The sequence below is a fragment of the Hyaena hyaena genome, unplaced genomic scaffold, assembly GCF_003009895.1.
Source record: "Hyaena hyaena isolate Hyena2069 unplaced genomic scaffold, ASM300989v1 scaffold_857, whole genome shotgun sequence".
Taxonomy (NCBI): domain Eukaryota; kingdom Metazoa; phylum Chordata; class Mammalia; order Carnivora; family Hyaenidae; genus Hyaena; species Hyaena hyaena.
In genome coordinates this window covers 168,485-193,859 of record NW_024081490.1, presented here as the reverse complement: position 1 = coordinate 193,859, position 25,375 = coordinate 168,485, and the positions used below count along the sequence as shown (strand labels likewise).

At 35.7% G+C, this 25,375-nt stretch overlaps 1 protein-coding gene across 2 annotated transcripts in view; it reads left to right on the top strand.

The window, feature by feature from the left end:
- ANTXR2 (ANTXR cell adhesion molecule 2) overlaps window positions 1-25,375 on the top strand; it is a 148,402-nt gene that overhangs the window by 88,444 nt on the left and 34,583 nt on the right. For both annotated transcript variants that reach the window (XM_039220015.1, XM_039220014.1), the window contains 2 exons: window positions 2,343-2,510; window positions 2,826-2,906. In XM_039220015.1, coding sequence (XP_039075946.1) covers window positions 2,343-2,510; window positions 2,826-2,906 — 249 coding nt within the window. The remainder of the gene's footprint in view (window positions 1-2,342; window positions 2,511-2,825; window positions 2,907-25,375) is intronic.

Sequence of the window (25,375 nt, the reverse complement as noted above, 5' to 3'; positions counted from 1 at the left end):
ATATTCATTTGACTCATTTACTGCACTATTGAGTTTATTGTGAAGGTGTGGACCCAAACCTTCAATATCTCTGAGGTATGCCTATAATTGCTTTGAAAGTTTTAGGAAAAATCTATGAAGTATTTCCTAATTTTAGACTTTGAAATGAGAATTATTTGTTTTGTTCTTTGTGATTATGGTGATGATGATCAAATACCTACTTTAAGAACTAACACTAAGGATTTAATTAATGTATTTCCTTTAGACTTCACAGTATATAGTCTTAGTAGTTGAGTCTCTAGAAATACATTGAGTCAGAACTCCAGTTCAACAACTTCTTCATGTTCTTTATCTGAGAATGGTGCCAGTGATACTTGAAGGAAGAATATGATTATCATTACCTCTGAGATACCAACTGTGAAGGCTAACCTGGGGAGGGGTATATGTTAAATCCATAATTTCTGAATAGATCTAACCTTTATTCCACTTACATTTTTAGTTTGAATTACTTTTCTGAGTTTTGACATTTATTTGTTTACTTAATTGTACATATATTTTTTCGTTTTTGTTTTTTCCCCTTAAAATTGAGATGTCACAACTGCCAGAATATATATCCTGGTTTTAGAGGGTATTTTGTTTTGTTTTGTTTTGTGTGTTTTTTAAGCTCAGTTTAGCTATATCTAAAGATTTCATAAGTTTTAGTTTATCTAGGTGAAGACACTGTGATTTGAAAGAGAAGGTCATTTCTCTGGAAAGAAAGCCAACTATCTAGCTCTAAAGGTTTAATGGTATTTAAAACAATTTTAACAACCTCATAAAGAACATTCTAGTACCACTGATCACACTGAAAGATACAGATACATTTTAATGACTCAACAGGGTCCACTTGAAGTTGAAAGCCTGTTCTAAAATTGTAGTAAAAAAGCTAAAAACATCTAAGTAAGCCTTATCGAAAAGCCATGAATAGTTCTCTCTGTGAACGGTAATCATCTGTATCCCTACCCACTAACTCAGGTCATTAAAATGCTTTAAAAAGTGCTTAATATTTTTTTCCTTTGTAGAAATCACTTAACTCTGGTGAATCAGTGTGCTATGGACAAGGCTTCATATTTCTTTTTAGACCTTCACTTACCTTATCGTTATCATCTTTGTTAATGTCCCTGGATTTTTGTAGGACTTCTCCACTGCTCATAGTTGGACAAAATTTTTCTCCAGGAGTCACATCCTATTCCCATGACAGTAAGATAAAGTTTAGCCCAGATTTAGCTCTTAATTCCTATTCATTGAAGAATAAGAAAAGTAATCATTTGACCCTATAGTTTTTCAATGTCTAGAGTTTTTAGAGAAGGAAATACCCTAAAATTCGTGCAATTCTCTGGTGCCTCTGAATTTGTCTTTTCAAAGCAGAGTCTTTTCAGATTTTCCTTCCTCAATGAAAAATTGACATGTCAAATAACCATACCCAAATGAGCATCAGAACTAAAGACTGAAAGCTACTTAGAAAGTCAAATTTTCCAAATTAAAGAAAAATCATATATAGTTATTTTACTTCAAATATTTTTTAAGGTACTCTTTTTTAAAAAAGGTTTTTATTTATTTTTGAGAGAGAGAGAGAATGAGAGAGAGACAGAGTACAAGCTGGGAAGGGGCAGAGAAAGAGGGAGACACAGATTCCGAAGCAGGCTCCAGGCTCTGAGCTGTCAGCACAGAGCCCAACAAGGGGCTTGAACCCACAGACCGTGATATCATGACCTGAGCCAAAGTCAGACTTATAGTTATTTTACTTCTAAAGTCTAAATGTTTAAGTCATACTTTTCGACTTAGGCAAACTTGATGAAAAGTTTGGAAGGAACAGTGTACTCCTTTGTATAAAATAAAGTTGTAAAATACGTGTAAATTATATTTGTAAAATTCAAACCTCTTTGAAAGGTATTGACTTATTTCAGACTTCTTAGTGTTCAAATCCCCACCCTGCCACTTGCTAGCTGTGTTGCTGGGGGCATATCACTTAACCTTTCTGGGCCTCAGCTTCCTCTTCTGGAAGGAAAAATATAGAATATCTATACTGTCTATTCCACTGCATTTTTGTATGGATTGAGTGCAAATTGTCACATGGTAGTCATTCAGTAAATGTGAATTGTCCTCATCATCTATTTCTCCCAGTGCCATTAGTATATATGGGTATGTGGTTGGCTAGAAGAGGAATAGACTTAATTCAGTCTCAGAAGAGGAGAAATTTAGAGTTAGTATACTACTCATCTCTTTACTCCATGATGGTGAGCCAAAAGGCCATCTATTAAATAAGAGGTTGTTCTTCTAGGACACTATATGTCTGATACAAGTATTTCCCCATTGTTTTGAAGGTTCGTTGGGGTGATAAAGGATCTACCGAAGAAGGCGCGAGGCTAGAGAAAGCCAAAAATGCTGTGGTGAGGATTCCTGAAGAAGTGGAGGAACCTGTCAGGCCTAGACCGCCTCGTCCCAAACCCACATACCAGCCTCCTCAGAACAAGTGGTACACACCGATTAAGGTAATTGTTTACATTTTCTGTGATTTTACTGAGAAACTGTAACCAGAGAAACTGTGACTTCTTCAGCTCCTCCAAGCTCCCAACTGTCTGAAGGAGGACCATAGTACCTCAAGTAGCAGACATTCATTATGCATTCTACTAACTGAATGCTTTCTCAGCAACAAGAACCTCCATTTTTATTATTATTTGTTTAATTTAGTAAAGAAATGAGAGTCGAGAATAAGACTTTACCTTTTTCATTTTCATTCTTCATTTATTTAGTATATAGGGGTTGAATGCATCCCGTAGGAATTTACATATCATGTTTCCCTTTAGGGTCGTCTTGATGCACTCTGGGCTTTGTTACGGCGGCAGTACGACCGGGTTTCCTTGATGCGGCCTCAGGAAGGAGATGAGGTTTGTACGTGGGGATGTGTTGAGAAAGAGCTGAGTGCTTGGATCAGTATGATGAAGTTAGTGAAATAATGATTAAAAAGAATTTAAAGCCATCATCACACTTGAGGAAGGAATTATTGTCTTACGCAAGTTCCTATTACATAGGGTGCCTAAAAAGTTATTATTTATTATTAGAATATATCTTCGGGGCACCTGGTTGGCTCAGTCGGTTAAGTGTCTGACTTTGGCTCAAGTCATGATCTCCAGGTTCTGAGTTTGAGCCCTACATCGGGCTCTGTGCTGACAGCTTGGAGCCTGGAGCCTGTTTCAGATTCTGTGTCTCTCTCACTCTCTGCCCTTCCCTTGCTCATGCTCTGTCTCTCTCTGTCTCAAAAATAAATAAACATTAGAAAAATTTTAAAAAAGAATATATCTACAAGTCAGGGCTCAACACAAGGCCCTTCTCAAATAATACATAAAAATTGGTCTGTTGTACGCATAATTTTGTATGCACACTGGTTGCTTCAGCCTTTGACTTAGATGACACCGCATTCTGAGGTTTTACGAGGTGGGAAGGACAGACTGAGAATTAGTCGCTGGAGCCTTTCTCTACCATTTACCAGCCGTGAGGCCCAGGGAACATAGGTGAACTTCATTCACTTCAACTTTAGAGGACTTTAGGTTCCTTAAGGTTTGATAGGCTTTTGTTTTAAGATGAATAATTGATGAAGCTAATATTTATTTTATAGTGCCAAATTAAGTTATATTTAGTGTTATATATTTTAGCTTGGTGCTTAACATACAAAAACATCTACGTCTTTAAAATTTTACTTCTATGAAATGGGGATCATTTTAAAGACCTCTGAGCTTAACCGTTAGGAAATCCAGTTTGAAAATTCTCAACAAATCATTTACCCTTTGCTTGGACCATAGGTAGAGTGAAGCAGGTGGTTTATGGAACAGCCTCTTTCATTACCAGACCACTGTAGTTAATAGAAAGTAAGCTCTATTTACTCTTTAATATGCTAGGCTTTCACTTTATATGTTGTTGTTTTAATCTGTTGACGTTTTTACTTTTTTTAAATTTAAGTTTAATTAACTTACAGTGTTATATTCATTTCAGGGGCACAATAGTGTTTCAACAATTCTATACATTAGTCAGGGGTCATCAGAATAAGTGCACTCCTTAATCCCCATCACCTATTTCACCCATCCTCCCACGCACCTCCCCAGACTATAAGTTTGTTGTCTATACTTCAGAGTCTGTTCTTTTGTTAAAATTGTTTTTGTGTATCTTGTTCATTTTCTATTCCTGGGATTAGACATTAGATTACTTGTTTAATAATTTTCACCTGCCAAAGCATTGGGTATTGTGATGGCACTAAAGCTGTATTGGCTGGCAGAAGCAGACAGCGGCTCTAGCATTCTTGCCAATACTGTATACATTCTTTTCACTCTCGTGATTAAAATTTAGATTTGTCTTTCATCCTTCCTCCTCATTCTGATTTAATTCAATAGTTTTTGGATGATATATGTGCCTTAATAATGACATCGGGTAATACTGAGCGGTAGGTAGTTACAAACTGTAGCCTTTATCCTTAAGAAGCCCAAAACTTGTCTGGGGAACAAGACAGCTAGGAAAGAAGTATTTATTCTAGAAGGTGATCTGAGCTATAGTTTAGGTAGTTATCAAGTACTCTTGAGTATACAGAAGAAGAGAGATGAATTCTTTTTTGGAGGAACTTTGGAACGCTTCTTCAAAAATAAAGGCCTTCTATCTTTAAGTAGGAATAGGATTTCAACAGGTAGAGTTAAGTGGAATGAGCTTTTCCATGGATGAAGCAGCAAGAACAAAGTCACTGAGGCAGCCAAGAACACAGTGATTCATGGATTACTATTCTGGGGGTTGGGGATTGAAACCAGAATGATAGGTTGGGAATAGAAGAGAAAAAAAATCTTTAAGATTGGATAAATTGATATATTTGGTGTTTTAAATGATGCATTATACTCATTCATTCATTCAACAAATATTTATCTAGTGCCTAACATATGCCAAGAACTTACTAAATAAGTTTAATATTTTTTAAAAAAATATAGTGCTTGAATATTCTACATGTCCTAGAAGGGTAAGTCATTATTTGTTTTTCCATAATTGAAGAGTAATCTTTCCATTAATTTAACCATGATTTCCTTTGTGTTAGTAATTTGGCTCTTATAGCCCCAAAGCCTTTTATTCTAACTCTTAGGTCAAATTGTTATGAAATTCAGGATTTTTCACATTTCAGGAATCTGATACAGCCCATATATTATATGTTTATGTAAAGCAGCACCTCCTGATTACATGACTTAGACATTTTTGCTACAGAGATATTAGTTACTACAAGTAGATATAGACTATTAATAGTCTTGAATTCAAGTCAGGTATTACTTCCAAATGAATTTTGGTGACACGCTCAGCACAAAACTTATAGTTTTCAAAGATTTTGTATTTCAACGTGTATAGATAAAAGACAGTAGGTTTTTATTGTGTGTGATTAAGTCTCCAGTTTTTCCACTAGACACCTATGTATACTCCATCAAAAATATATTATGATTATGTGCTTACTTTGCCTTCCTTCTTTTTTATTTCCCATCTCCCCATCATCAACCAGGTATTTTTTATTTGATATAATTAATTCCAATATAAACTTCCCATCCCACAGGCAAACATAACTATTATATAACTATAATCTGTATTTTTCAGAGATTATAGAATTATACACCAAAAAAAGTATTCCAATATTGTATCAGAGTTACCATTCTGTACATTCTTAGGACAACTGAAGAGTCCTGAAATTTTTTTATATGTTTATATTATGTTTAGGAACCCACCATACTGTTTGGTTGCATGGTCTCTAAAATGTTTTCATTCCTTCACTCCTTCCCTCTCCCTTCCTTCCTTCCCTCCCCCCTTCCTTCCTTCCTTCCTTCCTTCCTTCCTTCCTTCCTTCCTTCCGGCCATCCGTAAGTCTATGCATTTATCTGTCCGTTCATCCAGCTTCATTTTTCCTATTTGTTTCTTTTTGAACATGTTTATCTCTACTAGGCTTTCACTTTCAAGTTTACTAATTTCTTATACCAGTTTATGCATATTCTTATATGCTGTAGTAATTTTCTTTTTGCTTCTTTTGAATGAATGAAGCCTTTCAGTTATTTTATTCTTACCCTCATGAGCACAGTAAATATTGGTATTGACAAGGCCAACCGTGTGACTCTTTGATATTTGTGCCAAAAAATCTGCACCAATCATAAGACACACGTAATCATAGTACATATTGGGTCAACTTTATAAAAGACTGTACAGTAACTGAAATACTTTTATTTATGTACTTCTTTTGACTTCGAATGTCCTGTCTTGTTCTCTTGGTACCCATGTCCTCTCCCCACCATGCTTACTACTCTTCAGATGTGTTCAGTCCATTTCCTTGACTTTGCACATTCTCTCTTGCTTTCTTAACTCCTAGTCAAATAATATTATCCCAAAATGATATTTAATTATTTATATAAAATCATGATTGCATGGCACCATGGCAGAATCTATATGGACATCCCAACATCCCACAAATTTGATTTTAAAACAGAGCAACAGTATTTCTCAAGTTCCAATACCTTTTTACCTTTAGACTATCTTTCATTAGAGAAACTTAAAGTGATTTGCCTCTTAAGAAAATTACCTGCAGGTAGAGAAAGAATCAGGATATGGAGCATATTTTGCACTGCTAATTTTGATGTACATTTGGTAGTATATTAACACGGGATGATTTGCTTTGGTAATGCTTTATTTATTCATGAGGACTGTGGCTCACCATTACCTTCTTACTTACTATGGCTAGTTAAGCCCTCAAAAATTAAATGGACTGAACTGTGCAATTTTCACCAATTCAGTGTATGTAGACATGGCTTGTGCCCTAGGATTACATGGAGTAGAGACAATTTTAAATTTAGGAGATTAAAATATCCAAGTGGCAGCATCCTTCATGTCTCTGGCTATCCTTTGTGTTGACTACTCTAAGTAGGCCAGAGTAGAATCATTGAAGGAGAAAAATTAGTCTTGGGTTTGTGTGTGTGTGTGTGTGTGTGTGTGTGTGTGTGTGTGTGTTTGATAGCTTAAAACCATACTCACCAGTGACTAGGTGCTATAGCATGTGGATGGGTAGAATCCTATCTTCAGCCTTACTCCCCTGAAGCCAATCAGTACTTAAACTAAATTAAACTACTCAGAGTATTCATGAAAGGTTTCATACATGTGTGTGTACTGTACACATCTCTATAGTAAAGATAATCATTGTCCTTCCAAACTGTGTATCACTTTTATTTCACAAATATATTTTTCCATTAAATTTTGCCATTAAATAGTAGGGAATTGGTAAGTAGTATTGTATCAGCTTAGATACATTGATTCCCACAAAAACTGCATATCATATAATGCATTGGAAAAATGTTATTAGCTATTCAAGGACAATCTTTTTAAAAGAAACTTATCAACACATAAATTGGTGAAAAATTTGCAAATAGTTATTGAGCTCATGAAACCTTTTACGTGTTTACTTTTGATTTTACTTCTGAGAATTAGTTGTATAATGTCATATGAGGCATGTGTATCTAGGAGGCAATTTGTACATTGTAGAAATTAAGAAGACTTGGAATAATTTTCTAGTCGTTGGAAATGGATAAAGTTTGTTTCATATTGTCAAGGAATTAGCAAGAATGTTTTCTTACTTGTGAATTTTAAAGGAAGTAATAGTCATTCTTAAAAAAAAAAAAAGACGAAACAAACTTCCTGCTACTTGAGAGACGATTGAAACAATTGTTTCTCAGGTTGTGGCTGACGGTTCCAAAATAACAGAACCAATGCCTAGTCAACGGCACGTATCCTACCTTGGAAAACAATCTTGTCATTTATTTATAAATTGTTTACTGCAGATTCTGCCTCTTGAGAGTTTAGTTTAGTAAACAAATCAGCATACGTAGAACTAAACCCGGACTCAGGCACATTTACCCTGCAAGTCCCTTCACGCGGAATTTCAAGCCAAATGTTCTCCTTTAATGGCTCCGCGGCCGCACCGGGCTCATTTGCAGAAGAATTCACCGCTGAATTGAAGTCCTTGATCAAGTAATTGAAGTTCAGGCCTAAAGTATCAAAGCGGCGCGGAATCTCTGGCGCCGGCCCTCGCGCCCGCTCCCTCTGCGCGCCGCCAGCTCCTGCGGAGGCGGCGGGGCCCGCGCGCCGCACAGACCCGGCCCCGGCTTTGATTGTGGCTGCAACTCCTCCGAGTCATGAATGTTTCAGAGCGCGGCGCGCGAGGTGAGGGCCGCGCGTCCAGGTGTAAGCTAGCAGGTTGTCGCCGACATCTGTTTGCAGCAGCGGCAGCGGCCTCCCCAGCCCGCAGCGAGCGGCCGGATTGTCAGCGGAGGTAGTTGAGAGCGGCAGAACCGTTTTGGTCTCACGCTCGCTGCCTGGAGGCCTGAAACACCAAAGGTAGGAGTGGGGGTGGACACAGCTGCGCTCCCAAACTTGCCTTAGGCACAAATAAAGAGATCTAATGCAGTTTGACTCCGGTGCGGTGGGGAGACGAGGACAGAAAGCCACTTCAGAGACAACTTAACGCTGCAACATCTGCCGCCAAGTTTCCAGGGAGTGACGGGGGACAGCAGGTACAGATTGAAGTCTCCACATAAACAACCTCCATTAAGCCATGGACTCTTTTGAAGGGCCTCCATCTAACAGGCTGGAGTCCGCAGCAGGAGTTTGTTTGGTTTTCAAAGCGGTGTTTTGTTTTTGCAATAACAAGGTAATTTATAAATGATGCATTACCACGCGCTCTTCTTTTTTTTATTTGAAAAGTGAGAGTTGGAGAATCAGAAAGGCAGAGAAAGAAGAAAGCGCGGCCCTAGTTTTGGAGTTGTTCCACAAACCAATTAAATCTCGAAGGAGCTTCTTGGCTGTAACGGAGGTTATGTTAACCTTTAGACCTCAATCCCTCATTCACCAGGAAGCGGACATAGATTTACACGCTGCACTAGAAGAACCCTAGTAATAGTGACACCCATATCGTGCATCCACTGTTTGCTTTCAAGCTTCTGTCATGCGGCTTTTTACTACCTGGGGCGAAATGAAAGTCGATTTTTTTTTCAGGTGGATGTAAATTTTTAGTAAAACAAAATTGAGAAAACTCTATTTGCTTTAATTTACGATTTATAAAAGGCTTTATGCCTACAGTTGGATAGTAAAAATAAAATTTTAAGTCAAAAGTGAGAACTGCATGTTCAAGGGAACAGCTTTCTTTTTGAGAGGTTTTTTCCACTCTACCAGGTAGATTTAGCCAGAAAAAAAATTCGAGAACGTGTATACTTTCCAGTGGGAATATTGCAAAAGCTCATAGTTGTGCACACACTCATATGACATAATTAGAATCGGTTTGAACATTAGTCTGACAAAGCTCCAGGGTACGGTAGGATAATATTCTATGGTAATGTAAACTGTTGTTCTTAATAAAGTATAGGCTCCCTCACCTGAAGAAATACCTGCAAGGCTACTCTGAGATACAGGAAAGATGCTAACTCAAAGGTATCCTTTGGAGTGGGAACAGCCAAGGAACCATGGCCTGGGGAGAGCCTCTAGACCTTGGCAAAGTTTTCATCCTTCAGTAGTGAAATAAGCAATAGAAATGCTTCGTGAGTTTCCAGTTAAGCTAAATTTATTATGTTGCGAAGACTTTTATTAATCGTACAGCTATAATTCTCGTTTTTTGAGATGATTGGTGGTAGCTGCTTTAAAAAACAAAGTCCATTTTGACAGAACCCAACGTCAGTCCTCTGGTTTAAAAAAAAAATCTGCGGGGGGAAAAAGACCCCAAGAACATAGCATAGGCTTATTTAAAAGGCATCAGAGAAACCTGATAACCTCAATGGCAAATGATTAAGGCTTGACCTCTTGTTTATATCTCTAGCTCTAGATTTATGTTCACTCCTCTGCCTGTCCTGCATCTGCATTCTCAAGTTCAAAACAACCTGCCTCGCTGTCTTCAATGGCAGCTTCTTCAATGATCCTAACCTCCCGAGGATCACTGTGAAGTCCATTATGCTTACAAATCCCCCAGTGCTCAGTGCTATTAAACCACTTCATCTTCAGACTGAATAGCATCTCGGTAGCAGAGATTTTGTGTCACACTGCCTTTAAGTTCCTCATCACATTTGCAAAATGTAAACCACTTGTGGGTGTTTCTGAACAGATTGAAACCTTCACTCAAATGGTTTGATATTTCAAATGTTTTCAGTGCTTGAAAGTATGCTGCTAATGACTGCGTTTTTATACTTAGTTTTTAGGTTCCATTTTAATATTTTGTGTCATATAGCCGGACTTTGCAATAGATTTGAAGAGTTATAAGAAAATCCTTTGTTTTAGCCTGAGTCATTCGGTCCTACTATATACAAAAATACCCTGGCACTTTCAGATCTTTTCTTTTTTGGATTAACTCAGAGAAAAATATCGAGATATTTTAAAACTCAAATGATTGCTTACCTTTTATTTTTGTTAAGATCTGAAATTTTATATGATCCTTTAAACTTATTATGATGTGCTGTCACAGGGAAAGATGACTATCAGATTTTTCTACCCTTTGCGTTATCACTAGTATCTTTCATTCTTATTATCTCTTGTCTTAATGTTTCAGGGCATCCTGAAGATTCTTTAAATATTTCGTTTAAATTAATAGAAGTAATTAACTTGGTTTATATAGGTAAATTTTAACTAGAATAACACAAGAGAGACCTGCCATGATTGCTATAATCCCACTGAGTAAGTGTATATATGTGTGTGTATGTTTACTATAAATATATATGTGTGTGTACCTATAGAACATATTTTCTCAGTGTGTATGACATCAACAAATGCCTCTTTCAGTAGAAAATAACAATTTCATGAAATAGAGTGCTTTTTTGGATACTATTTCTTAGCTTAAATAAAACTATCTCTTAATTATGTGTATAAGCTGGCAAAAGTGTTGACTCAGTTTGGTTCCCTAAAGTGAAATATAGAATATGTGAAATGTAATCATTTAAATCATCCAAAAAGATTGATTTTTCCAAAAAAAGTATATATACCATCTAGATACTTAATTGGCTTTTTAAGCCCCCAAACCCGGCATAATTTGTATTTAGTGGCCTCATACATATTTTATGTATCAGCTTATAAATATGTTTAGGTAGAGAAATTTCCTGTTTAAAATTGATCAACAAGCTTTGATTATCAAGGGACAAAAATTATTACATTAGCGCGAATACCCTCCTCTCAAATCAGTGTGCTTATTTTAGATATAAACTTTTTCTTTTTCCATCATCATAGGGTTTGGCACACTAAAACCATACTTTAAAAATACCAAGAGTTAATATCGGTTGTCTAGGGCTAAATACATTATTTTCTTAGTCTTAATATACAGTATTGCTGTAGAACATCTTGAGGACATCAATTAAATCATCTAGCTGGGGGCAGAAGTGTCAGCACAGGTATGATTTTTAACTTTATTTTTTTTTACTATTTTGAGTACTTCAGGTATGGCCTTTTAATAATTTTAATTACAGAAGATTAAATATATTTAAGTAAATCATCTTATAATCCCTAGTGATTTACAAAAATCTATATTATTCTGCGTATATTAAATATTCAGTTTCCAATTTACATCTCAAATGACCCAGTCCAAGGGGTGAGAGGGGGAGTGCATTATTTTTGTAGACAGTTTATTATTTTACCAAAGCACATTACGATGGTGCCTTTGTGTCTACCAGACCCTCACTTATAAGTTTAGTTTAAGGAAAGCTTCATAACTCAGTTCAGGAAATTGGCTTGAGTAGGAAGCTTTTATTGCTCCCTTATTCTTAAAAATGAATTTATACTAACACATTATTCAAATATAACAAATGTCTTTTCTTGCTAAATATCTTTCATTTTTATTTCTAAATAAAACACTCGGATTTTTATAACATACGTTTTAATCTCCAACTAAGTCCTTTTTGAATTTGCTTCACATAATCTCTATACTTTCCATTAATTCTGCCCTGAATCAAATCACACAACATCTAACACTTGAGAAACTTAAAACTTATGTAATTTTGAAGTATAAAATAAAAGTGATTTCCTTTTCAAACTTTGCAAGAAATTGGGTTTAAGAATACCAGTAGACATTCATTTGTTTACCATTTTATGACTTTGGATTAAAAATTAACTCTTTTATTTCAAAGGGCTATGAGAAATGTCTTGTTTATCGTTCTTTTTGCTTTTTCTTTTTTTAATTTGAGGTTGGAATCGTTTTTACAGACTTGTTCCCATTTCAAAGCAATTGTACTCTCATATCTTTCTCCTTAGAGAGCTCTTTTCACTTTGAGAATGTGGAAAAAAGGAACGCATCTAATTTCCTAAACTTTAGATTCCCATAATGTTTTGTAGTAAGTAGGATAGTGTACTGAAAATAATATATATTCAATCTATATTTTACAATCATCCAGTACTAAGCACGTTTTTGTTTGGGATCAAAAATTAGAGATTTCAGACATTTTTTTTTCTTAAATCAAGCACTGTTTCCTGCTTATGATAAATCCTTCTATGAAAGCCATTTCCTGACACTAATGATATCTTAACAAAGAGTTTATTATTAATTCAATAAATTTTATTCAAATAGCATTAAGATCTCCCCTAATGAGAATTGGCTATACACAGACAGGAATATATGGTTTTGCAATTATACATCCTGATAATCATATTATATATCAAATCATATCTTATTTGCCCAACAAAGTAAATGTATAAAAACTATTTCGCTGAAGAATTCAAATAGGACATTTTTATATATAGCGTACAGATAAAAGCTCTAGACTTAAAGAGTGTTTACTCTCTGATTTCTTCCTCTACATCTTTGTTTCTCTCTCTTCTCCTTCCTCCTAACTTTGCTTAGTTTCTCAGGTTTAACTCTTGGTCTCCTGGTATTCTCACATCTCACTCTTCTCGAGATCACATGGACTTGCCCTGCTTTGCTATCATTGTTAAGTACATCATTTTTAGACAATTCCATCCTCTCCCCTAAATTCTACTTGCACACCTCTGAGAACTTATATGAATTTCCTCTTGGAATTCTCTTGTCACCATACCATCTGTGCTCACCCGGACTTCTACTGTATTCTCTATGTATGGCTTTCCAGTTGCAGTTACCGTATAACATTTTAGCCTGTTAATCTCTCTGCCCGTAACCTGATGTATTGAAGCGGAGACCCAGCCGACTTCATAATTCCCACCAATGCAGTGAGCACGGTCAAGACTTTAACTTTCTCGTTCTGGATAGGAGGTCCCGTGCCAACAAATCACAGGATTGCACTATAATGTGCACAAGATACTGAGCAGAACTGTGTGTTTAATGTCTCCTAGTTCTATTATAATTGATTAAAAATAAAAATGAGCTATTGAGGAATATATGCATTGGACTCTAGTGATTCTTAAGAGGCACATAATTTTGACTTTGTACAATTTAAAAGCTTTTGTTATCACGTCTTATTTTAGGTTCATGATTTTTCCCCTGAGTCTATGGGACTACAACAATTAAAACACAGAGCAGTTATGAAATTTGATAAATTTGAATTATTTCTTATAAAATATAACTGAGGATGCTGATACTTAAAAATGTTATTTATATGGAGCTAAGATTGATCATTTTGGATGACGATTAACTTTTATAATTCAATCTATTAAGCATTTTCTGAGTTATAAAAGCACGACACACTCATTTTCTTTTAGGTGGAATTCTGAATAGATGAAGGCTTATAATTTTTATTAATTCTCTTTATCAAGATGTTTATTATTTTGTTGCTTGCAGTTGCATTCTGCTTATTTTTTTCTAAAACAAATTTAATCTTTGTTTCATATTTGATCCAAGAAGAGTTTTCAGTGATTGGAATTCTTGTGAGATCTGTGTTTGTCCCAGTGAAATCATACATTAATGTCAATCTCTTCCATAATCATCTGTCTGCAGGGCTGTATGTGGCTTCTGCTAGCTCTGAGCGCCTTGTTGGTTCAGTTGATAGAAATGATGGCTCTTCCCAGCAAACAGAAGAGGGCTGCTGATTGAATTCAGTTCCTACTCTCCAGAAGAGGTGTGATGGCTTTATCCATCCTCTGAATCCAGATTTATGAACTAGTCCTATGCTCTTACCTAGATTAGTTCCTTTTCCATTAACTGCTTAAAGTAAGGCAGCTGTCTGAGCTGTTGGTTGTAAATTTGCTAATGTGTACTTCGTTAATCTCAGATACAAAAGGCAACAGATGACGGAACAAAGTTTTAGGACCTTGGGATTCCACAGTCTGAAATGAGCATGGAATGGTCGCAGGAATGAGAAACTGTAGAGGTAGGAAGGACTGTTAACATTGAGGAAAAGTGAATGACTTCTGTCATTAGTCTTAATTAATTGCCAAGAGTTTTAAATCTGAGTTATTAATACTGAAGTTAAGCCCTTAATACACTGTTCTTGCTTTGGCATCAGATGCTCTTTTATGAGATAAGAGGTTTAGGAGAGAAAGGAGAAGAGAGAGGGAGAGTGAGGGATAGAGACTTACATAAATATTTTCATTTACATCTTTCACACATTTCCCTGGGTTAATATTCAGGCCTTCACCTTTTGACAGTTACTGTAGGGCAGCCAGGAATTATAGACAAGTAACAATAAATCCAGATAAAATCCCTAGGTATAGCATCAGCAGTAAATCTGAATAATATTACTTTCCTGGTTACCAGCATACAAAATACTTCACTGAAGAGGGCATGTCAGATTATGGGCTAAAATTGAAAGAGGGAGGATCAGGAGCAGAAAGAGGAAAAGAAGGGAAGAAAGAGGAAAAAGGAATGAACACTGGGGAAGAAAGAGGATTCCTCTGAAGCACATGCAGGCAAAAGGGGATTCAGTTGTTTATTTATTAAATAATAAGCTGCAGATTCTGTGTGTGTAAGGCTGCCCGCTCCACTGTAGTGCAGTTTGGAGTGAAATTGACCCTCGAAATGACTAAACCATCTTCTTAAAATCTCTCCCTGTGGCTGTTCCATTCATGTTTCTTAGGTTAATCTCCCTTCACGATTCAATCTATGTTATTATTCTGTGATACTTTTCAATGTGAAATCACAGCAGACTATATTCATTATGAGTATTTTGGCTATGAAAAACGGCTGGCAATTCTTTCAGTCTCAAAATTTAAGAACATAATTTCAGTATTATGTTTCATGTTCTCCATGCATTTGGACAAAATAAAAAAAAAAAAAGGTCTGTAATGAAAATATGTGACACGCTAAATCCATTTAGTTTCTACATGTATTTCTTATTTCTGACAACTGTGAACTCAGTTTCAGTAGAAAGTTGTAATCAGTGGCTTGAATATTATTGTCTGCAAATTTGAAATCCCAGATTTGGCTGTGAAACATATATTTACTCTTTGCATCAGCGTTTCCTTTCTTTTATGTTAGCTTTAAATATAAATAGGGAAAAACATGAAAGTGAAATAGTATTTATGTATTCAGCTATTTATGTTGTACAGAGTAACTAATTATTGGAGAGACAAGCAAAAATCTGCAGGTGTCAAGAGTTTAGATTTTAATTTATAGTTAGTGGGGAGCCAGTGAAGGATTGTAGCTGGGCAGTAACATAAATAAAATTCAACTGGGCTCTTGGAAGTTTCTCAAATAAATTTGTGACAGGACTAGAGATAATTTGTGTTTTCCTGTATAGCTTAGCCTTGCTTTCAATGTTTTTGTCTTTGAATATAATCTTTCATCATGAGTCACAAAAAAAGAATTGTATAAAAGTTTTGATATAGAAGGTCTGGTGGATTGTCAAGTGGTCATGTGGTTTCTTCGATAAAGTAACACTTTTCTAGTAGAAATTCTATCTGTTGTTGTTGCTGTTGTTGTTCTATGGTGGATATCAACTTAGGTTTATTAGCTACAAAAAAAGAGATTCATGGCTTCAGATATTTTTCTTGATATTAACAAGGCTCAAGCTTGTAATATTGATATTCATAAATGCATGTGTGTGCTCATGTGTACATACGCATGTACATGGGGGGTGTTTGTGTGTCTAATGGGAGTGACAGTGCTTTATACTTGTTGATGGTGCTCTTAATTTCAGGAAGGAGAAAATCTTTCATAGAAAAGGTTCAAAACTCAAATTAGCTAACCATCATTGGTTGACTGCCGACTCTGTCTTATGTATGTTCTGTATATTAAACTCTTCACAGTGTAAGAGTTAGGTGTCATATTATTCCCATATTACAGATGAAGAATATGTGACTCAGAAATACTTAGTGAATTTCCCAAGGTTACATTGCTGAAAAGTAACAGAACTTAGATTCAAACCCAAGTTTTGTTTATTTCTGGCTCAGTGAGCAACTCCACTATGCCATGCTGTCATTTTACCATGCAGTTCTTCATTTTTCTCCCTCCTCAGTCAACAACAGCCTGAATTAAGACTATTATACATGTAAGAAAGTACTTCTAAAATTTCAGTTTTGAATCTGATTCTTCTGGTATGGAAATTATTGATATTGTACTGATGTCCATATCGATAAGTTGTTTTGGAATATATACAGAATGCATACATATTCTATTACTGTATATAATATGACATACATTTAATTTTGCATGCATTTGTAAATAGAAGATAACGTTTAGAAGTGGCAATAAATTCCATAGAAGGTTAAAAAACTGCATCCGTAAATAAAAGATAATATTTAGAATTGGCAACACATTCTACAGAAAGTTAATAAGGATCTTTTTTGCATCATAATGGAGCTTAGAAGTTGTGTAATTCCTCCCCTTTCTATGCAGAAACTTCCCCTCCATTTCAGTTCTATGCCCCAGAAGGTAGAACATGTTCAGAGGAACAAGAAGAACGAAATAGCTGTGAATTCCAGGAATAGCTGTGTTCTCGGCTGGCACAAGAGTGTCAGATTTGGGGAAGTAAGTTTTGAGAAGAAAGCAGAATTACAGAAGTGCTGAAGTGCTTGGTGATGTATTAGCCATATCACTGCACTGGGAGTCCAGAGCCCTGTATCTCTACGCTGCTGTCGATTAGCTTGAAACCCTGCATAAATTTCCTCCTCTCTCTGGTCCTCGGTTTTCTCATTTATGTATAGAGAAATAAAGGATCTCAAGGATGCCTTCGAATTCTTACTGTCTGGTCTTTTTATCTAATTCCAACCAAGCCAGCTGTATGAAGACAGCACTTTTCCTGTAAATTTCACTGGAGTATCCCCAGGCCGTGGCGCATCGCCTCTCAGACAGTAGACTTTAATAATAATCGTTGATGAATGAAAGTTTGTGTAAGTAGAAAGTTTGGTCTACTTTTTATAAACCTGTTTAAAGTAATTTATACTTTTTTATAGTTAGACATTTTGTAAGCCCATCAATGATTTAATAATACATAGAAACAACCTGAAACTAATATAATACTGTCTATCAACTACATTGGAATTAAAATTTAAAAACGATAACACATATACACATTTTACAAGGTATTGTAAGAATTAAAGAATAGCATATATTTCTCACAATATTCTGAAGCATGTCTGAATAACTATAACAGTACTATGATTCCAGATCCCTAATAGATATTTTGGTACTATTATGTTTTAAATAAATTGAAAATAACTGCATATGGAAGAAATTAGAAAGAATACAGATTTAAGGGAGCAGCGTATTTAAATTTTATGCCAGTTTTCTGTCTTTCTAAGACTAGTCTGTTACTGCTTTTCTTCTTTCAAAATAAAAAAGAAGATGTTAATGTGTGATATTGGATTATCTCCATTGTCATTTTGATATGTTGCAGTTGTGTCACAACTGATATGTGCCTTGTGTCACAACTGCAAAGTAATTTCAACACAAAGTTTCTTTTATTTAATGCCATTATAAGTAGTGAAATACTAATATGTTTCTGTCATTAAATATATATAGCTACATGGAACCCTTCTCCCATTGGGTCACTCTGAAATTGATTTTCCAATTTGAGTTATCAGTAGTGGACAAATGTTAACTGAAAATCAATCATTTTGATTTAAACTAACCAAATACACTCCTTTTATTAAGTGGTCTTTTCCCCTAACTGGATGACAAATAACACTTTTGGTAACCTCTTAGCCTTTGAATGCTCTTAACATAAACCTCTAAGGACAATGGTTTGATCGTAGTTTTATTCTTATAGTAGAATTATCTTACTCTTGATCAGCTAGATAAAAATGTATTTTAGATATTCTTTACATATTGAAAAATACTGAGTTAATATTAGCCTCAAATTCTTAGATCTTTAATATTTCAAATATATATCAGAAATATTTCATTAAGGGTGCACCTGGGTGTCTCAGTCGGTTAAATGTCCGACTTTAGCTCAGATCATGATCTTGCAGTTCAGGAGTTCAAGCCCCGTGTTGGGCTCTGTGCTGACAGCTCAGAGCCTGGAGCCTGCTTCAGATTCTGTGTCTCCCTCTTTCTGTCTCTGTCCCTCTCCTGCTCATGCTCTGTCTCTCTGTCTCTCAAAAATGAAATCACATTGAAAAAATATTTTTTTAAGAATACAATGTGGATATAAATAGCAACATGTTGTTGGGAATTATAAAGATAAAGGAAGCTGTGGAAAGAGCAACATTTAGTAACATACTATACTTTTTTTTTCTGGATCATAGAGCATATGGTAGTCTGTTTTTAATATTTTGAGAAACATCTGTACTGTTTTCCACAGACTATGCCTATTTATTTGCTTATTTATTATTATTTTTTAAATTGAAGTTTAGTTGAGATGTAATGTTCTCTCAGTTTCAGGTGTACAGCATGGTGATTTGATCAGCCCATATGCCATGCTCTGGTCACCACAAGTACAGCCACCATCTGTCACTATACAACACCATTACAGTGCCACTGATTATGTTCCTTATGCTGTGCCCTCTATCCCCATGACTTTAAAATAGGCAAAGATAGGGGCACCTGGGTGGCTCAGCCCGTTAAGCATCTGACTTTGGCTCAGGTCATCATCTCACGGTTTGTGGGTTTAGGCCCTGCATCAGGCTGTGTGCTAGCATCTCAGAGCCTGGAGCCTGCTTTAGATTCTATGTCTCCCTCTCTCTTTTGCCCCTCCTCTGCTTGCACTCACTCTCTCTATCTCTCAGAAATAAAATAAACATTGAAAAAAAAAAAACAGGCAAAGATAAAAAGTCAGGAAATACCCCAATGTGACATATATGTTAAGTAATTATAGTGATGTTGGGACAGTGTCAGAATCTAAAACTGTGATGGCCAACACTGAAAGTCAAAACTTGAAGAATAGACTTAACTAAACAAAAAATTGTTCAAGAATTTGGTTCTTTGGAAGGCAGCACACCTCACCAATCATTATTAATATCATCATTAATAACAAAATCCAGCTTTATTTATAGAGAAGCAGCTATGTGCCAGGTGCTATACAAGTGACATATATGTTGCTCTAATTTTCTAAACAACTCACTGCAAAGTACATTTATCCCCATTTTATAGATAAGAAAACTGAGGCCTAGAAAGGTCACGTAATTTGCCAGAGTCATACAGGTAGGTGGTGAGTGAGTGATATTAACTTTCTTTGAACTTTAAATACATTATTAGAGGAATCAGTTTGCCAATTAAATTCTCCTTTAACTTATGTGTTAAATTTAATTGGCCAATTATACAGAAAATGCACCACAGTTTAAAATTCAGTGTTTTAGTTGTAATTTATAGGCTCATGCGTTGAATTGGGAAAATTATACCCACGAAATTAAGTTGAAAAGGCCAGCAGAGAAATGGGAATAGAATAGTTAACTAAGCTATTTAAATAACCTAAGCACCACTAGTGACAATTTAAACATAAAATATCCAAAACATAAATATTAAGCATTTAAAACACACTGTTGTAAATATTAGGGTCAGAAAATCATTTGTGGATTGGTTTTTGAGAATCTACAATACTCTGCAGGGACCAAGGCTTAGGAACTATTATAAAACATCTTTTCCTTAAAAAAAGAAAAAGAAATACAAGTAATGGTAGCAAATAAGTCAACAGGCTACTCTTTTTATTTATTTACATTTCATTTCAGTGTAGTTATCATACAGTGTTATATTAGTTTTAGGTGTAAAATCTAGTGATTCCGCGGTTATCACTTGGTGCTCATCATGATAAGTGTACTTTTAATCTGCTTTACCTATTTCACCCATCCTGCCACCTTCCTGCTTCTCTGGTAATCATCAGTTTGTTTTCTATAATTAAGAGTATTTTTTGGTTTGTTTCTCTTTTTTCTTTTGATCATTTTCTTTCTTAAACTCCAATGAGTGAAATCATGTGGTATTTGTCTTTCTTGGATTGGCTTATTTCACTTAACATTATACTGTCTAGATCTGTCCATGTTGTTGCAAATGGGAAGGTTTATTCTTTTTTTGTGGCTGAATAGTATTCCATTCTCTATAAATACCACATCTTCTTTATTTATTCATCTATGGATGGACACTTGTGCTGCTATGTCGGTTGGCTGTTATAAATAATGCAACAAACGGGTGCATATATTCCTCTGAATTAGTGTTTTTGGTAAATACCCACTAGTGTGATAATTGGATCATAGGGTAGTTATATTTTTAATTTTTTGCAGAACCTTTGTACTTTCTTCCACAGAGTTTGCACCAGTTTGCATTTCCACCAAAAGTGTTCCTTTTCCTCTACATCCTCTCTAGCGCTTGGTTATTGTGGGGTTTTGTTTTTATTGTGAGATTTTTTGTTTTTGTTTTGTTTTGTTTGTTGAGAGAAGAGGGAGAGAGAGCCCATATGCGTGTGCAAGTGAGGGAGGGGCAGAGTGAAAGAGAGAGAGAGAGAGGGGGAGAGAGAGAGAAAGAGACAGAAAATGTTAAGAAGGCACCATGCCCAGCGCTGAGCCCAATACCAGGCTTGATCGCATGTACTTTGAGATCATAACCTGAGCTGAAATCAAGAGTCAGATGCCTAACCGACTAAGCCCCCCAGGCACTCTCTTGTGTTTCTTATTTTAGCCATTTTGACAGGTTTGAAGTCATATCTCTTTGTGGTGTTGATTTGCATTTCCCTGGTGAACAGTGATGTTGAGCATCTTTTCATTTGTCTGTTGGCCATCTATATGTCTTTGGAGAAATGTCTGTTCATGTCTTCTGCCCATTTTTAATTGGATTATTTGGGGGGGGGTTGGTGTTGAGTTGCGTTGTATCAGTTCTTTGTAGATGTTGGATACTAACCATTTATCAGGGTTAGTGATAGAAGATGAAGGTCTTCTCCCAGTCAGTAGGTTGTCACTTAGTTTTGTTCGTTGTTTCCTTTGCTATGCTTTTTATTTTCATGTAGTCCCAATAATTTATGTTTGCTTTTATTTCCCTTGCCTGTGGACACATATTTGTGAAGATGTTGCTATGGTCAATTCAACAGGTCATTTGTAACATTAAACTTTAAAAATCATTCTTTCTGATGTATAAAATCAAACTAAAGAGTTTCATCTAGAGGCTTAGATTATGACACAGTTCCCAATTATATTTTCCAAATGTGCTTCACATCAACCTTCATCGTCACTATAGAAAAGCCATACAAACCATAAGAGACTCTTAAATATAGAGAACAGACTGAGGGTTGCTGGAGACAAGGTGAGTGAGGGGAATGGGTGAAATGGGTGATTAAGGAGGGCAGTTTTCAGGATGAGCAGTTGGTGTCATATGTAAAAGATGAATCACTGGATTCTCCTCCTGAAGCCAAGACTACACTGTATATTACTAACTTGAATCTAAATTATAAAATAAAATTAAATTAAAATAAAATAGAAAAGCCATAATTTTAGTTTAGGATATTGTTGGCACATTCTTGCAATTTATTATTCATAATCCCCCTTAAAATCTAGTTTTCAGAGTGCCTGGATGGTTCAGTTGGCTGGGCGGCTGACTTCAGCTCAGATAATGATCTCATGGTTTGTGACTTCAAGTCCCAAATTGGGCTCTGTGTTCAGCTCAGAGCCTGGAGCCTGCTTTGGATTCTGTGTCTACCAGTCTCTCTCACCTTCCCCCACTCACATTTTGTCTCTCTCTGTCTCTCAAAAACAAATAAATATTTAAAAAATTTAATCTAGTTTTCAGAATATTTCATCATCATTTTAGACTTCAGCTAAACTTATATTACATTTTCTGTTTATTTCCCTGCTAATTCTCTCTGGTTTCAGGTCTCATTTTGATCTACGGAGCAGCCGATTCCACTTGTCAAAGCTATCCTTTGATCTAGCTGAAAATAGTATGCCTAAAATTATCTTTAAAAAAACCTCACTGCAGTGCGCTTTAAAGTTTCTCTTTCCTCAAGTACATTAGTGAAAATTAAGGCAAACAGGCTGCCAGACATCACTTTTATGAGAAATCCCTAGCATGTAAGTAGTGAATTCGAAGTTGAACATCTGAAAGTCTGCTTCCTCCCAGTACGTCTGCCATCAGTGCCATGGTCTACAGTGTACTGGTGCCTGCATGTCTTCCCTGTCACATGGGAGGGCAGGGCTTCCTCAATTGAAAACTGTCCCTGATTCTGTTTCGATGAGGCATCTTGAAAGACTTGCCTCTCGTGGCATGCTGACGTCATTAATATTTTTGTTTTTAGTTTGCTGAGAAAATACCGCTTTACCAAATTATAAGAAATAATAAGTCTTTCTTATTTCCAGGTTATCATTCTGTTCGCTCCCTTCCATACAAAGATACTAATGTTAATAGTAACCATAATGATGAATTTATGTAACTGAAGGCATTATGGCAATGTTTATATGAACCGAATTTTAAAGCTTAAGTTAGAAGATTTAGAATAAATAGTTTTCTAGTCATTTCTAAACACTGCTTTGTTTTTGTAAGTAAGAGCAAGGAAAACACAGAAATAATTAATGGTATTAATGCAATTATAATATATGGTCTAGAAGATTACAGGTGAATATTCAATTTTTAAAATTATGAATGCTAGAATTTTTCTATTTTGATATGTGGAAAAAATGAGCATTTAAACACATTTCTTACTTTTGTGTCTTCTGAAGTTTTGGTTAAAATGTTTTTTAGTAAAATTAGACCAAGAGGAAAATGAACTATAATCTCATGAATAGACCCTTTAAAATAATTAATGATAACTAGATAGTCCCTACTTACAAGGAACTTATCATCTATTGGGGCAGGAGATAAGGTAAATCTCACAAATTATAACTCAAAACAAGTCGAGTAAAGTTCAGTTGACCAACAAAACCAAAAACAAAAAATGAAGCCAATTGAACAATCTAGATGGATTCTAATTCCTAATCCAACTTTCTACTATTGTATGGATATGAAATCTATGATAATGTTGCTATTGGTAAATACTGTATTTGAAGAATTAAAATATTTTGCTTTATTTTAATTCTTAATATATACATGAATGTTTTACTGATAATCTGTAATACATATTTATATATATTGATAGCAAAGCCTGGTATCATATATACATACATATACATATATAGGTGTATGTGTACATGTATCTATAACTGCAATTTCATAAATAATTAGTAGTTTAAAATAATAAGAGGCATAAAAATAAAATTATTCATTTCTTTTTGAACATTCACTACTTTAAGCTATCTTTGAGACCCTAAAATATTTAGTACACAATCCTTGATAAAGTTATAATCTACTCACAGGACCAAGAATGCATATATAGAAAACAAAATAATGGAATATTTAAATACCAAGGCAGTAACAAAGAGATGTTGCACAAGTATCCCCTCCTTTCCAAATGAATGGTCTAGATATTAATTGCTATTGGAGTTATCTGGGAAGAGCACTTCAGACTAGGAAATTAGTCTGAAGGGGATTAGCGTTTCAGAGAAGGACAGTTAACAGATGAAGAAACATAGGAGTTTAACCTTGAAGGATTTGTACAGGTGGAAAAGGTAGGAAAGTTAACATTTGTTCTAGGACAGTGGTTCAACTATTTTCTTGGAAAGCAACTTCCAAGCTCTGTGGAAAGAAATGGTAGGGAATAAACCAAGGTCATGTCTAGTTCTCAAGGGTCTAGGATATTTGACTTACGTATAGCAATCAATGTCCAGTAGATACTTACTGCTCTGTGTCTCAAGTTGTATTAAAACCTTTCCCCCTCCAAAGATATTTTATTGAATTTAGTTTTCTTCTTTTTAAAATATACTTTTAATGTTTATTTACTTTTGTGTGAGAGGGAGAGCCAGAGAGAGTGTGTGTGAGAGACATGAACTCAGAGATCTGAGCTGAAGTCAGATCCTTTACTGCCTGAGCCACCCACGTGCCCCATGAAAACATTTTTTAAGAGGTATTAGCTTGGTAACCAACATTGCATATACTCCTGGATAGGTTGAGAGAACTGAAGAAGGCTGGGCTAATGCAGGAGCAAGGGATGATGGGATTTCATTAGAATGGGAAATATGAGTAAACACGGGGCTCCTAACAAGACTTCATTAGTAAGTGGCACTAGAGAGAGCCATACATCTAGAAAGAAACAGAGAAAAAGAAAGAAGAGAGAGCACCTGAGGTTGGTACCATGGAGTTGAGCTTGAAGGGAAAAAAAAAAAATTGGAAATACTAGACTTGTCAGAAAAATCAGACCAGAGGGACTCCTTAACGTAACTGAAACTGTGGCAGTGTTTAGGAGATTGAGGATGTGTTTTTCCTACTTTATATCAGGTATTTTTTTCTCTCTTGTAGATCAAAACCACATCTGTTTTATTTATTTATTTTTTTTAAATTAGAAATCGCTTCCTGACCACTCCTTGGCAATTGTTTTTATTTTCCAATTCTTTGCCATTTTTGGTAGCATGAAAGATACAAAAACCCAAAGGGTTTGAATAATCTATGATGGAGGGTGGATAAGCAGAGAGAATGGGGCAGGTGGGAGAAGAAAGACGAAATAGTAGCTTTGGTTTGTAAACTTCTGAAGCTGTTAACTTGCCGCTGTTTACAGCAGCTTAATTCTTTTAAGAGGTGGAGATATATGTAGCTCTCAGAGATGTGGCTTTTCTTCGAAAGCAGTAAGAGTTTCATAAATGAACATAGATAGTAACTGAGAGATGAGGGTCTGTAGGTTCTTGTGAGCTATTGTATCCAAAAACAGTGTTAAAGAATGATGTGAATGATGATATTTTAGAAAAATGTTTAAGGCTTATTTTCTTTTTGAGAGAGAGAGAGCATGTGAGAGCAAGCACACAGGTAGGGGAGGAGCAGAGAGAGAGAGACACACACACAGAATCCGAAGCAGGCTCCAGGCCCTGAGCTGTCAGCACAGACCCCAGTGTGTGGCTCTGACTCACGAACTGTGAGATCTTGACCTGAGCTGAAGTCAGACACTTAACGGACTGAGCCACCCAGGTGTCCATGAGTGATGATATTTGATGTGTT